The sequence below is a fragment of the Trachypithecus francoisi genome, unplaced genomic scaffold (assembly GCF_009764315.1).
Source record: "Trachypithecus francoisi isolate TF-2019V2 unplaced genomic scaffold, Tfra_2.0 Lachesis_group10, whole genome shotgun sequence".
In the NCBI taxonomy this organism is placed as follows: domain Eukaryota; kingdom Metazoa; phylum Chordata; class Mammalia; order Primates; family Cercopithecidae; genus Trachypithecus; species Trachypithecus francoisi.
The window spans coordinates 129,492,987-129,504,295 of NW_022681455.1; the positions used below are offsets into that span (position 1 = coordinate 129,492,987).

Consider the following 11,309-nt stretch of genomic DNA (forward strand, 5'->3'; position numbering starts at 1 on the left):
CTGCCTCAGCCTCCTGAATAGCTCAGACTACAGGGGTGTGCCACCACACCCAGCTCATTTTTTTGTATTTTTAGTAGAGACAGAGTTTTGCCATGTTGCCCAGGCTGGTCTCAAACTCCTGGGCTCAAGTGATCCACCTGCCTTCGCCTCCCACAGGGCTGGGATTACAGGTGTGAACCCCCATGCCCTGCCCTCATGATCCTTTGTAGACTGAGGGAAAGAAGAAGAGTGTGAGCCCCCTCTCCTCAGCACTGAGTGCAAGGACTCTCAAGGCAACTCTTGGCAAAGCCCTGTGTTCCCATGGGCTGTTTAGGTGGAATGGCGTCCCCCACTTCCATACGTTGAAGTCCTAATTCTCAGGCCCTCCGAATGTGACTGTATTTGGAAATAGAGGCTTTGCAGATGTCATGAGTTGAGATGGGGGCCTCCTGGAGCAGGGCAACATGACTGTGTCCTCATAAGAGGAGAGACAGAAACACACACACACCAGGGAGATGCCATGGGAAGCCAAAGCCACCAGAAAGCCTGGAACAGCCCCGCCCTCACAGCCTCCGAAGGAACCAGCCCTGCCGACACCTGGATCTGGGGCTTCCAGCCTCCAGAACCGGGGGAGAATGAAACTCTGTTGTTTCAGCCACTCAGGCTGGGGGCCTTTGTTATGGCAGCTGAGTGGGTGCCTCCCTCTCTGGGGACGGCCAATCCCTGTGGGGGAGGCAGTAGTCCCGGTCCAGGGATGTGAGAGAGGCTTTCTCAGGGTCTTCACTCCTCCAGCTCACATAGAGGCTGGTAGCAGCTGCAGCCCGAGCTCTCCTGGGGAGTCTGTTTACTCAGGGTCACCCTTGGTCCAGAGGAGCCCAACGTCTAAGTCAAGTTTCCTCTGGGATGTCCCCAAGGCTCCTCAAACAGGTGTCGTCAAACCATCTGCCCAAGGGCTCGTTAGCACCTGGCAAGTGTTAGCCAGGCTGATCTGCCGCGGGCTGCCCCGAGTGGGGCTCTCGCTGCCCAGGTTGGGACTGGAGCAGCTAAGTGGCTGAGCAACAAGGTGCTTTGTGTGTAGTCCCTGTAAGCCCTCCTGAATATTCTCATGGACAGATGGATGGACAGGAGGCTCAGCGGGCTCTGGGGAGCAAGGGGAGCCCTTGCCGCTCTCCAGTTGGCTCCATTCCAGGACCAGATCAATGATGCCTTCTTGGCTGGAGCCAGAAGCAGAGCAGCTGACAACGGGCCAACCCTCCTGAGGAACAGGTGTCCCCTCCAGAAACCTCCACTGTCCTCGTCAGTGGGTGTCCCCCCCAGAAACCTCCACTGTCCTCGTCAGCGGGTGTCCCCCTTCCAGAAACCTCCTCTACTGTCCTCGTCAGCGGGTGTACCCCCCAGAAACCTCCTCCACTGTCCTCGTCAGCGGGTGTCCCCTCCAGAAACCTCCACTGTCCTCGTCAGTGGGTGTACCCTCCAGAAACCTCCTCCACTGTCCTCGTCAGTGGGTGTACCCCCAGAAACCTCCTCCACTGTCCTCGTCAGCGGGTGTACCCCCCAGAAACCTCCTCGACTGTCCTCGTCAGCGGGTGTACCCCCCAGAAACCTCCTCCACTGTCCTCGTCAGTGGGTGTACCCCCAGAAACCTCCTCCACTGTCCTCGTCAGTGGGTGTCCCCCTCCCAGAAACCTCCATCCACTGTCCTCGTCAGTGACGGCATCAGGGACTAGGAGCAGCCTCCTCACTCCTTCCTGGACGCTGCCCCTGGGGTTGAGCTGGAGAGGTTGAGACATGCTGGGAAGAGGAGGACCAGCCCAGTGGGTGGCCACCCAGCAGCTTGGCGGTGAGAAGAGGCCACGTGTAAGAAGGAAATGCCACCATCCTACTGTACGATGGAAGCAGGATTCTGGGGATGGGGGTGTTGGGTGTAGACAACCATGCCAATTTGGCACAGTGTCTCAGCAGAGCAGGGCAACGATCTGGGACTCGACAGATGCCCCAGGGACCACGGGTGGACAGAGCCCAGACCTTGTGCAAGACAGCAGTAATCACGTCACCCTCACAGCGTGTGAGGGCTGCAGCAGGAGCCCTGAGTCCTCTCTTCTGACCAGGCAGCAGGGAGGACTCACTGCCCCCAGCCGCACAACACCTGCCCTGGCCTTGGTCTTGGCCCAAGCTAGAGCCTCTCGGCCGTTCCTCTGCGCCATGGGATAGGCAGCTGGGAGGACTCACTGCCCCCAGCTGCACACCACCTGCCCTGGCCTTGGTCTCGGCCCTCTACCCAGCACAAGCTGGAGCCTCTTGGCCGTTCCTCTGTGCCATGGGATGCTCTCCCACTTCTGTGCTGGCTTCTGCCCACGATGGCGCCCCTGCTCACCCGATGTCAGCATCCCCACCTCTCAGAAGAGTTTTTCACAGTGGCAGGCCCTGACCCAGAGTCTCCTGCCTACTTGGTGGCTGAAGGCCCCAGGTGGTCCCCGAATCCTGCCGTCTCAGAGAATTTCTCAGAGTCCCACCTCCTCCACAGAACCAGGGGATTGGCCAAGACTCAAAGCTTCGAAGAATGGAACATGCAGGTGTGCAGAGACCATTTATTACCCCATGGCTGTTCTTGCCTGGGAAGTTGAGTGCCCTGAGATCCCAGCCCCTTGAGGCTCTGAACAGGACAAATCCCAGAGGCGCCCCGTCTCATCCCAACGCATCCGAACCACCAATTGTGGGCTCCCCCAGTCCTGCCCCATCTTCTGGAGAGTCTGGTGAGGGGGAGGGCGTGTGTACATGTTTGTGCACATGCGCATAGATGTGTAACACGGGACAACTTGTCCCAGACCCCAAACCAAAGGCTGGCAGGGGCCAGCTGAGAGGTAGTTGTGCCTACTGAGGAAGGACCACACGGCCGTGCTCACTGTAAGTGTGAACTGTTCATTGCTGCAAGGGAACGAGGCAGCCTTGCAAGTCATCTGGCAGCAGTGCCGGCCCATGCTGGTGACCACCTCCCCAAGGCTCTGACTCTTGGAAGGGCAGACCCAGAGACCTGACCACATTGAAATGGAACCATGGCTCTTGTTCTGATGAAAGCCTTCGCTGGGAGAGGAGTCTCCTCTGAGTGGGCTCCGTGAGGTGGGAGGCCTGGGTGAGTGTCCTCCGCCCCGGTGGCCCCGCTGGACGTCTTTGGTTCTGACTGGACACAGATATGGAGGATGCACCAAGTGTGAAGCTAGGCCCTGCCCTCCCAGACTCCCAGCTCCTCTGGCGGCAGGAGGGACACCAGCTCTCAGGGCGAGGACCATCCCTCCTACCTGCACCGACTACGTGCCTCTCAGGGGCCTGGGCAGCAGCCAGACTCCTCGTGCCGCGCCAGGAGGGACATGCGGGAGAAGGTCTTGGCACAGCGCTGGCACTGGTACTTCTTGGTGTCCGAGTGCGTTTGCAGATGGGCCCGAAGGTTGGAGCGGTCGGCAAAGGCCCTGCTGCAGTGCGAGCAGGCATAGGGCTTCTCCCCTGGGGGAGGAAGAAGGGGGCCGGTGACACCATGGAAGGTGGCCTGAAGGCTAAAACACTCACTGTGACCATCAGTGGATACTCCCATCCCTTCCCAACAAATGCTCACAGCCTGAGCACCCAGGGTTGAGCTGTGTGGGGACGGGGTGGCACGTCACACCTGGGTGAGACACACCTGAAGACCCTCTGAGAAGCACAGGCGGCCACAGGCTTTAGATCTCCTAATGTTGCTGCAATAGCCCTCCCGGGGGCCTCAGCCACTGGAAGAGGACGGGGGAAGCACTGGGGGCCTCTGGCAGCTGTTCCTGGCCACTGACCGGCAAGTGGGGAGGGTCTGGCCAGCTCCAGCAGAATCCAGAGCAGGGGTAGAGCTGGGGACTTCGAGGAGGCAGCATTTAGGAGCCACCTCCCATCAGGACAACATGGGGTCTAGACAAAGTCATGTTTGAACCTTGGCCCAACACCTGTAAAGGGAAGGGCGACTGGGAATTGTGTCCATTCCTGTAGCCCCATAGAGTCCTGAGAGACCCCAGCCCGCAGCCCCTGAAGGGCCCAGAGCACCTGCATTCCTGCTGGTGGGACACCAGGCATGCTCCTAGCCAGGCCAGCCTCCTGCAGGGCCTCCCCACATTCCTCACTCCCAGGCTGAGGGCACCAAACCCCAGGGCCCTTTGGCCTGGAAAGGGGGTGTGGGGGGGTCTCCTCATCAAAGGGTTGAGAAAAACCGGAAAGGATTTCCTGGAGACCTGGAAAAGGCCTTCCCTCTGTCCTGCATCCAGGTGTGACTCAGAAGGTCCCAGTCACAAGAGTCATGATTTAGGGGGTAGGGAACCTCCAGTTAGAAAAAGTGTGAACTAGCTGGGCACAGTGGTTCATGCCTATAATCCCAGCACTTTGGGAGGCCAAGGTGAGAACACAGATTGAGCCCAGAAGTTGAAGACCAGCCTGGGCAACATAGCGAGACCCCCGTTTCTACAAATAATTTAAAAACTGGCTGGGCATGGTGATGCATGTCTATGGTCCCAGCTACTCAGGAGGCTGAGGCACGAGAATCACTTGAACCCAGGCAGTCAAAGCTGCAGTGAGCTGCGATCAAACCACTGCACTCCAGCCTGAGCAAAAGAGTGAGACCCTGCCTCAGACCAAAATAAAAACAAAAGTGTGAACCTCTGGGCCTGATGTGGAGACTGAAGCTTATTCCTGGGGCCCTTTCTTCCTTTCTGTTTTTATTCTTTGCATGCTGAGGTTGACAGAAAGCCTGGCAGAGGCTGCTGGCTGGCTCTTGGGAAGAGCAGGCCACTTTTGTACTTTAATGGCATTATTTTTTTGATTTTTTTTTTTTTTTTTTTTTTTTTTTTTTTTGAGACAGAGTCTTGCTCTGTCACCAGGCTGGAGTGTAGTGGCACCATCTTGGCTCAATGCAACCTCCACCTCCTGGGTTCAAGTGATTCCCCTGCCTCAGTCTCCCGAATAGCTGGGATTACAGGTGTGCACTGCCACGCCCGGCTAATTTTTGTATTTTTAGTAGAGACAGGGTTTCACTATGTTGGCCAGGCTGGTCTCGAACTCATGCCCTCAGGTGATCCACCCACCTCAGCCTCCTAAAATGCTGGGATTATAGGTGTGAGCCACCATGCCTGGCCGGTTTTTTGTTTTGTTTTGTTTTGAGTTGAGTTGGGGTCTTGCTCTGTTGCTCAGGCTGGAGTACAGTGGCATGACCACAGCTCACTGCAGCCTCAACCTCCTGGGCTCAAGTGATCCTCCTGCCTCAGCCTCCTAAGTAGCTGGGCCTACCAGCAGGTGCCACCACACTCAGCTAAGTTTCTATTTTTAGTAGAAACTGGAGTCTTGCTGTGTTGGCCAGGCTGGTCCTGAACCTCTGACCTGAAGTGATCCTCCCGTCTCAATCTCCCAAAGTGCTGGGATTACAGGCGTGGCTCCTACAATGGCCCCTACTGACACCTGGACTTTGGACTTTTGGCCTCTAGTCTGTGGTCTGTGGGACTCTGTACAGGTAAGTCAGGAGGCAGAAGCTGAATTGTTTATAAAATCACCCCTCCTCCTTTTCTAACTCCCACAGCCCTCCCTCTTTCTCCAGCCCAGACCATCCTTGCAGAACCTTCACCCTGTCCTACCTGTGTGGGTGCGGACGTGGCCCTGCAGCAGCCAGGGCCTGGAGAAGGCCTTTCCACAGATCTTACAGGTGCAGGGCAGCGTGTGGGTGCGGATGTGCATCTTGAGGGCGCCCAGGCTGGTGTACTCCTTGTCGCAGTACTTGCAGGTGAAGACGCGCCCCGCCTGCAGGTGGCAGTGCAGCTGCTGGTGCCTGGCCAGCCCGGCCAGGGTGTGGTAGGGTTTGTGGCAGTGGAAGCATTGGAAGCCGCCGGGGGCTCGGGGCGTCCGCTCAGCCCCAAGCAGTTTTTCTGGAGCCCCGTGCCCGTCTGGGCCCAGGATTGGGGACCACTGTGTGGGCAGCACCAGCAGTGGGGCCAGGTTGAGGTGGTTCAGGCTGTCTTTGAGGGGTACAGTGGGGGCCCGGCTGGCCCAAGGGTCGACCCGGCTGACTTCCAAGGCGTCTGGCCCAGAGGCCCCCAGAGCTTCCTCGATCCGTGGAAGGAGGGGCAGGGAGATGCAGGTGATGGCTGAGGAGCCATCCCAGGGCTGAGGAAGGTCACCAGGCACAGAAGGGGCCTCCTTGTCTTGGGGGAGGAAGGGCACCACCAGCCCCCCACAGGCAGAGCAGGCACCATTGATTTCTAGAGGGGTGGAGGGGAGAGAATATACAGATGAAGACTGAGTCCCCAGCGCTTTGTGTTTCCAACTCTGATTCATGGGCCCACTCCCAGCCCGTCAGCAGCCTGGCATGGGAGGTGTAGCCGGGAGCCCGCCTGCAGACCCAGCTTGCAAGGGAGCTGGCGGTGCTGTGCAGGGAAGTGACAGCATGGCCAGGAGTGGAGTCATCTAGAACAAGAAGGCCCCGCGGTCTAGAGAGTGAATCTCATTTCCTCTTTAAACACAAAGAAACATCTGACAGGACCCTTCGTGGTCAGGAACGTGAAACAGGCCTCGTGGGTAAAGGAGGGCCCTTTACGCCTTGGCTGGGCAGGTGCCTCTGATGAGTGTCCCCCCGCCGCCCCGCAGAGGGGTACGAGCCTGGGCCGGCATCCTCCAGGCGCCCACGCAGCACCCATAAGTCAGACGCTTGGCGGCAAGGAGCTGGCTGAGTGTAAAATCAGCCCCCTCATAACTAATCACCCTCCACTCACCCAACAATTACCCCTCGGGCATCTCCTTTTGTGGATAATGAGGCAGTGAGCTCAGAAGCCTCCCTGACCGCTGACCAGTGCCCACTCTGCTGTGCTCTCAACGCAGCCGAGCCCCATGGCTGGGGTGCTCTGGCCCAGGCTTTCAGAATTGCCCCTGGCTGGGCTCCTCCCCAGGACAGTGGTTCCCGAATTTGGGGGCTGGCACACCACACACCACATGGTTGGTCCACTTAAGGGTAGCAGCCCCCAAATAAACAGGTTAGTCTGCAGGTAAGAGTTAAATTCTGTATTTCCCCAAAGCCAAAACCTCCCAACAGCCCTCAATCCCTTTCTTACTCTAGATGTGTTAAAATAGATCTCTGGCTCTGTTTCTACCTCCATGCTGAGGCTTTGGGTAGAGAAAGATAGCCCATAGAATAGGAGAAAATATTTGCAAATCAGACTTTTTGATCAGGAATTGCATCTAGAACACTAGAACATATAAAGGATGTTAGCAAGTCAACAATAAAAAGACAACTAATACAATTTTAATATGGGCAAGGGATTCTTTTTTTTTTAAGATGGAGTCCGCTCTGTCGCTAGGCTGGAGTGCAGTGGCTCGATCTCTGCTCACTGCAACCTTCGCCTCCTGGGTTCAAGAGATTCTCCTGCATAACTGGGACTACAGGTGCCCTCCACCACACCCGGCTAATTTTTTGTATTTTTTAGTAGAGACAGAGTTTCACCGTGTTAGCCAGGGTGGTCTTAATCTCCTGACCTCATGATCCACCCGCCTCAGCCTCCCAGAGTGCTGGAATTACAGGCATGAGCCACCGCACCGCACCTGGCCTTTTTTTTTTTTTGAGACAGAGTCTTGCTCTGTCACCCAGGCTGGAGTGCAGTGGAGTGAATTCGGCTCACTGCAAACTGCAACCTCCACCTCCCAGATCCAAATGATTCCCCTGCCTCAGCCTCCCAAGTAGCTGGGACTACAGGTGTGCACCACCATGCCTGGCTATTTTTTTCCCCAGATGGAGTCTTGCTCTGTCACCCAGGCTGGAGTGCAGTGGCACTATCTTGGCTCATTGCAACCTCTGCCTCCCAGGTTCAAGCAATTCTCCTGCCTCAGCCTCCCGAGTACCTGGGATTACAGGCACGTGCCATCACGCCTGGCTTATTTTTGTATTCTTAGTAGAGACAGGGTTTTACCATATTGGCCAGGCTGGTCTCGAACTCTTGAACTTGTAGATCTGCCTGCCTAAGCCTCCCAAAGTACTGGGATTACAGGCATGAGCCACCGCGCCTGCCCCACCCCACCTTTTTTTTTTTTTTTTTCTTTTTGAGATGGAGTCTCACTCTCGTTGCCCAGGCTGGAGTGCAATGGCGCAATCTCAGCTCACTGCAACCTCTGCCTCCTGGGTTCAAAGGATTCTCCTGCCTCAGCCTCCTGATAGCTGGGATTACAGGCACCTGCCACCATGCCTAGCTAATTTTTGTATCTTTAGTAGACACGGGTTTTTGCCACATTGGCTAGACTGGTCTCAAACTCCTGGCCTCAAGTGATCTGCCCATCTCAGCCTCCCAAAGTGCTGAGATTACAAGCGTGAGCTACTGCACCTGGCCTGGGCAAGGAATTTGAATAACTGTTTCTCCAAACACAATACACAAATGGCCAGTGAACACATGCAAAGATGCTCAATGCCATTAGCCGTCAGGGAAGTACAAATCGCAATCACAGTGAGATGCTCACACCCAATAGGATTGACAAAAATAGACAATAACAAGCACTGTGAGGATGAGGAGAAACAGGGAATTCAAGGGAACATCTCCCATCTGCTACTCTCTCCTGACCTGACCTTCTCCCACCCTCAGTTTTCCTAATTACAGAGTCATCAGGTTTCTGTCCACCCAGAAGTGAGGGCAGTGACAGGATAAGAGGCAGCGTCCAAGAGAGTTCTGGGGAGACAGCACAGGGGAGCCCCGGGTTTCCCGGCTTTGCTGGGGCCAGTCACCATTTCTTGTCTCCATCTCTAAGACATGGCTACCTTTCTGCCTCCAGGCATTGTCACAGAGCCAGGACCCTGTTTGTGGGCCCAGTGGCTGAGCCCAGAGGCAGGACGGGGCAAGAGACAGTCTCGCCCATCAGGCTGACCATGTGTTTCTGCTGGGATTTTTAAATGCTTTCCCAATACGCTCTGGGTTTTGTTTGCTTTTTTATTCATTCTGCAGTCCAGATCCTGGGGAGAAGAAACTGTTTTGTTTTGAGACAGAGTCTCACTCACTCTGTCACCCAGGCTGGAGTGCAGGGTGTGATCGCGGCTCACTGCAACTTCCATCTCCTGGGTTCAAGCGATTCTCCTACCTTAGCCTCCTGAGTATCTGGGATTACAGGCACCCGCCAGCACACCCGGGTAACTTCTGTATTTTTAGGAGGGATGGGGTTTCGCCATGTTGGCCAGGCGAGTTTTGAACTCCTGACCTCACGTGATCTGCCCGCCTTGGCCTCCCAAAGTGCTGAGATTACAGGCATGAGCCACCACACCCAGTTGAAGAGACTGTTAAGTACCTTGCTGGCTTCAGGGGTTCCCTGGGGAGCCATAGAAGGAGAGATTGAGGGGGCCCAAACCCCAGCACCTTAGGTCTATCCTGGGGTAACATCTTGGCAGAAAGTCGCCCAGGGCTCCCTGGCTGTCAGAAAGCCATGCAGCTGGGACTACAGTGAGGAGGGAAGCAGGGGCGGGAAGCAGAGAGCACTGTGGGCAGCAAGGCTACTCATGACAGTTGGCCGCTGGGCCCAGCACAGCTACCCAGATTTGCACACTCGGATGGACCCTAAACAACACTTTGAAACTTGCAACTATGACCCATGTAAATTCCATTTTCCATCACATCTGTAGTTACATGTGCATCCACATACACATAACTGAAGCCAGTGTCTTTCACCATGAGCCAGGCACTCCAACAGTTTCTGCTCTATTTTATTTTACAAAATTGTTGGTGGTGACTCATGGAACTGATTTCTTTCTTTTTTTTTTTTTGAGACGGAGTCTGGCTCTGTCGCCCAGGCTGGAGTGCAGTGGCCGGATCTCAGCTCACTGCAAGCTCCACCTCCCGGGTTTACGCCATTCTCCTGCCTCAGCCTTCCAGGTAGCTGGGACTACAGGCGCCCACCACCTCGCCCGGCTAGTTTTTTTTTTTTTTTTTGTATTTTTTAGTAGAGACGGGGTTTCACCATGTTAGCCAAGATGGTCTCGATCTCCTGACCTCGTGATCCGCCCGTCTCGGCCTCCCAAAGTGCTGGAATTACAGGCTTGAGCCACCGCGCCCGGCGGAACTGATTTCAAAATGCACATTTGAAAAGCATGGTCTTAGCTGGCACCTCCTGGTGGCAGCCTGGGCCTCGGGTATGGGTCCTGGTGGGATCCCCCCCTGCACCCAACTCTGGGTTCTGAGCTGGGATAAAGGCCTCTTGGGGGTGTTGCTGGGGGCCCCTGCCCCAGCAGTGCCCTTCCTGCTCTCCCCCACCGGCCACAGAGCGTGAGTCCTGACCACTGCATCCGCCGGCGCCCCTCAGTGGGTCTTTGTCCCAAGAAGCTGCCAAGCCAGGTAGGGACTGCTCTCACCGCCCGTGTGGCAGGCTGTCCTCTGAAGGACACAGTCCTCTTCTCTCGTGTCCCTAAGCCTAGCAGGTAATGGGAATGAACGGACAGCCCAGTTGCTGGGTACCCATCTCCCCAGGCTAGCCAGTGTGTGGAGGATTGCAGCCCTTTAGCCCAGCCTGCCCAGGCAAGCCTACCGGGATGAGCAAGAGGGCTTCTGGGGTGAGGGGAGGTGGGGGAGGGAGGCAGGCTACGGGAGGAGGCTCACCTGAACTGAATGCAGGAGGGGGCAGTGCCTTTGCACCGGAAAGAGCCCATTAGTCCTCCTCCTCCCATCCCCTGTGCTCATACCCTCAGTCAGCATGCGCTGAGGGTCCCTCAGCCAGGCCACCCCAGACGGCCCTCCCTCCGTCCCACTACCCCGCGACCCCTCCCAAACGTGTGTGCCAGGAAGATGACTCCAGGGTCCCTTTAGCTGGGGCTGTAGTGGTGGGGACAGGCGGCCGTATTTAAGAGGTGAGTTCCAGGGAGACTTCGGGGCTTAGAAAACTTCTCCAAGTTGGGAGAGAACCCCCCCGCCCTGCCGGAGGCGGGGCTCAGTGCCCTGAAGTAGAGGCGCCCGTGGGCCACCTACCTTCCTGCAGCCGCAGCCGCTGCGCAGAGGCGCTGGCTCCTTCTCCTCCCACCTGGGACAGGTGTCCCCCCGCCCCCCGCTCCCAGGGGCCTCTCTCTCTCTCCCGCCCCGCAGGGTCGAGTCCCGGGAGGGGCTCGGGGATCGGGGATCGGGTAGCCGGTACCTCTCTGCGTCTCCAGCCGCCGGTATTTGGGGACCCTGTGGCTGGAGTGCGTTTTCACCAGGAAGGAGCGCGGCATGTTCCCCTCCCGGGCGGCAGGCCGGGGCGGGCTGGGGCGGCAGGGGCGAGCCCGGGTCCCGACTGCTGAGTCCGCGGGCGCTTGCGGGCAGCGCCCGGCCCGGGCAGGTGCGGAA

At 57.0% G+C, this 11,309-nt stretch overlaps 1 protein-coding gene across 3 annotated transcripts; it reads right to left on the bottom strand.

Moving 5' to 3' along the window:
- Window positions 1-2,553: 2,553 nt before the first annotated feature.
- Window positions 2,554-11,309, bottom strand: SNAI3 (snail family transcriptional repressor 3). Of its 3 annotated transcripts, none has more exons than XM_033219329.1 (4): window positions 11,119-11,309; window positions 5,613-6,233; window positions 3,293-3,477; window positions 2,554-3,157 (listed from the first exon to the last, which is right to left on the bottom strand). In XM_033219329.1, the coding sequence occupies exons 1-3, from the start codon at window positions 11,192-11,194 to the stop codon at window positions 3,296-3,298; spliced, it is 879 nt and encodes a 292-aa protein (XP_033075220.1). In that variant the 5' UTR covers window positions 11,195-11,309; the 3' UTR covers window positions 2,554-3,157; window positions 3,293-3,295. The 3 variants fall into 3 exon arrangements, with proteins under 3 accessions (XP_033075220.1, XP_033075219.1, XP_033075218.1); XM_033219328.1 differs by having other exon boundaries at window positions 3,276-3,477; XM_033219327.1 differs by having other exon boundaries at window positions 2,554-3,477.

What these genes read in the sequence shown, in the direction of transcription:
- SNAI3 (XM_033219329.1), bottom strand. Translation starts at nt 11,194, where the DNA reads ATGCCGCGCTCCTTCCTGGTGAAAACGCACTCCAGCCACAGGGTCCCC. An exon ending in GCGGCTGGAGACGCAGAGAG is followed by an intron (nt 6,234 to 11,118) that starts GTACCGGCTACC and finishes CCACCCCTCTAG; the next exon opens with AAATCAATGGTGCCTGCTCT. An exon ending in CCACGTCCGCACCCACACAG is followed by an intron (nt 3,478 to 5,612) that starts GTAGGACAGGGT and finishes TTCCTCCCCCAG; the next exon opens with GGGAGAAGCCCTATGCCTGC.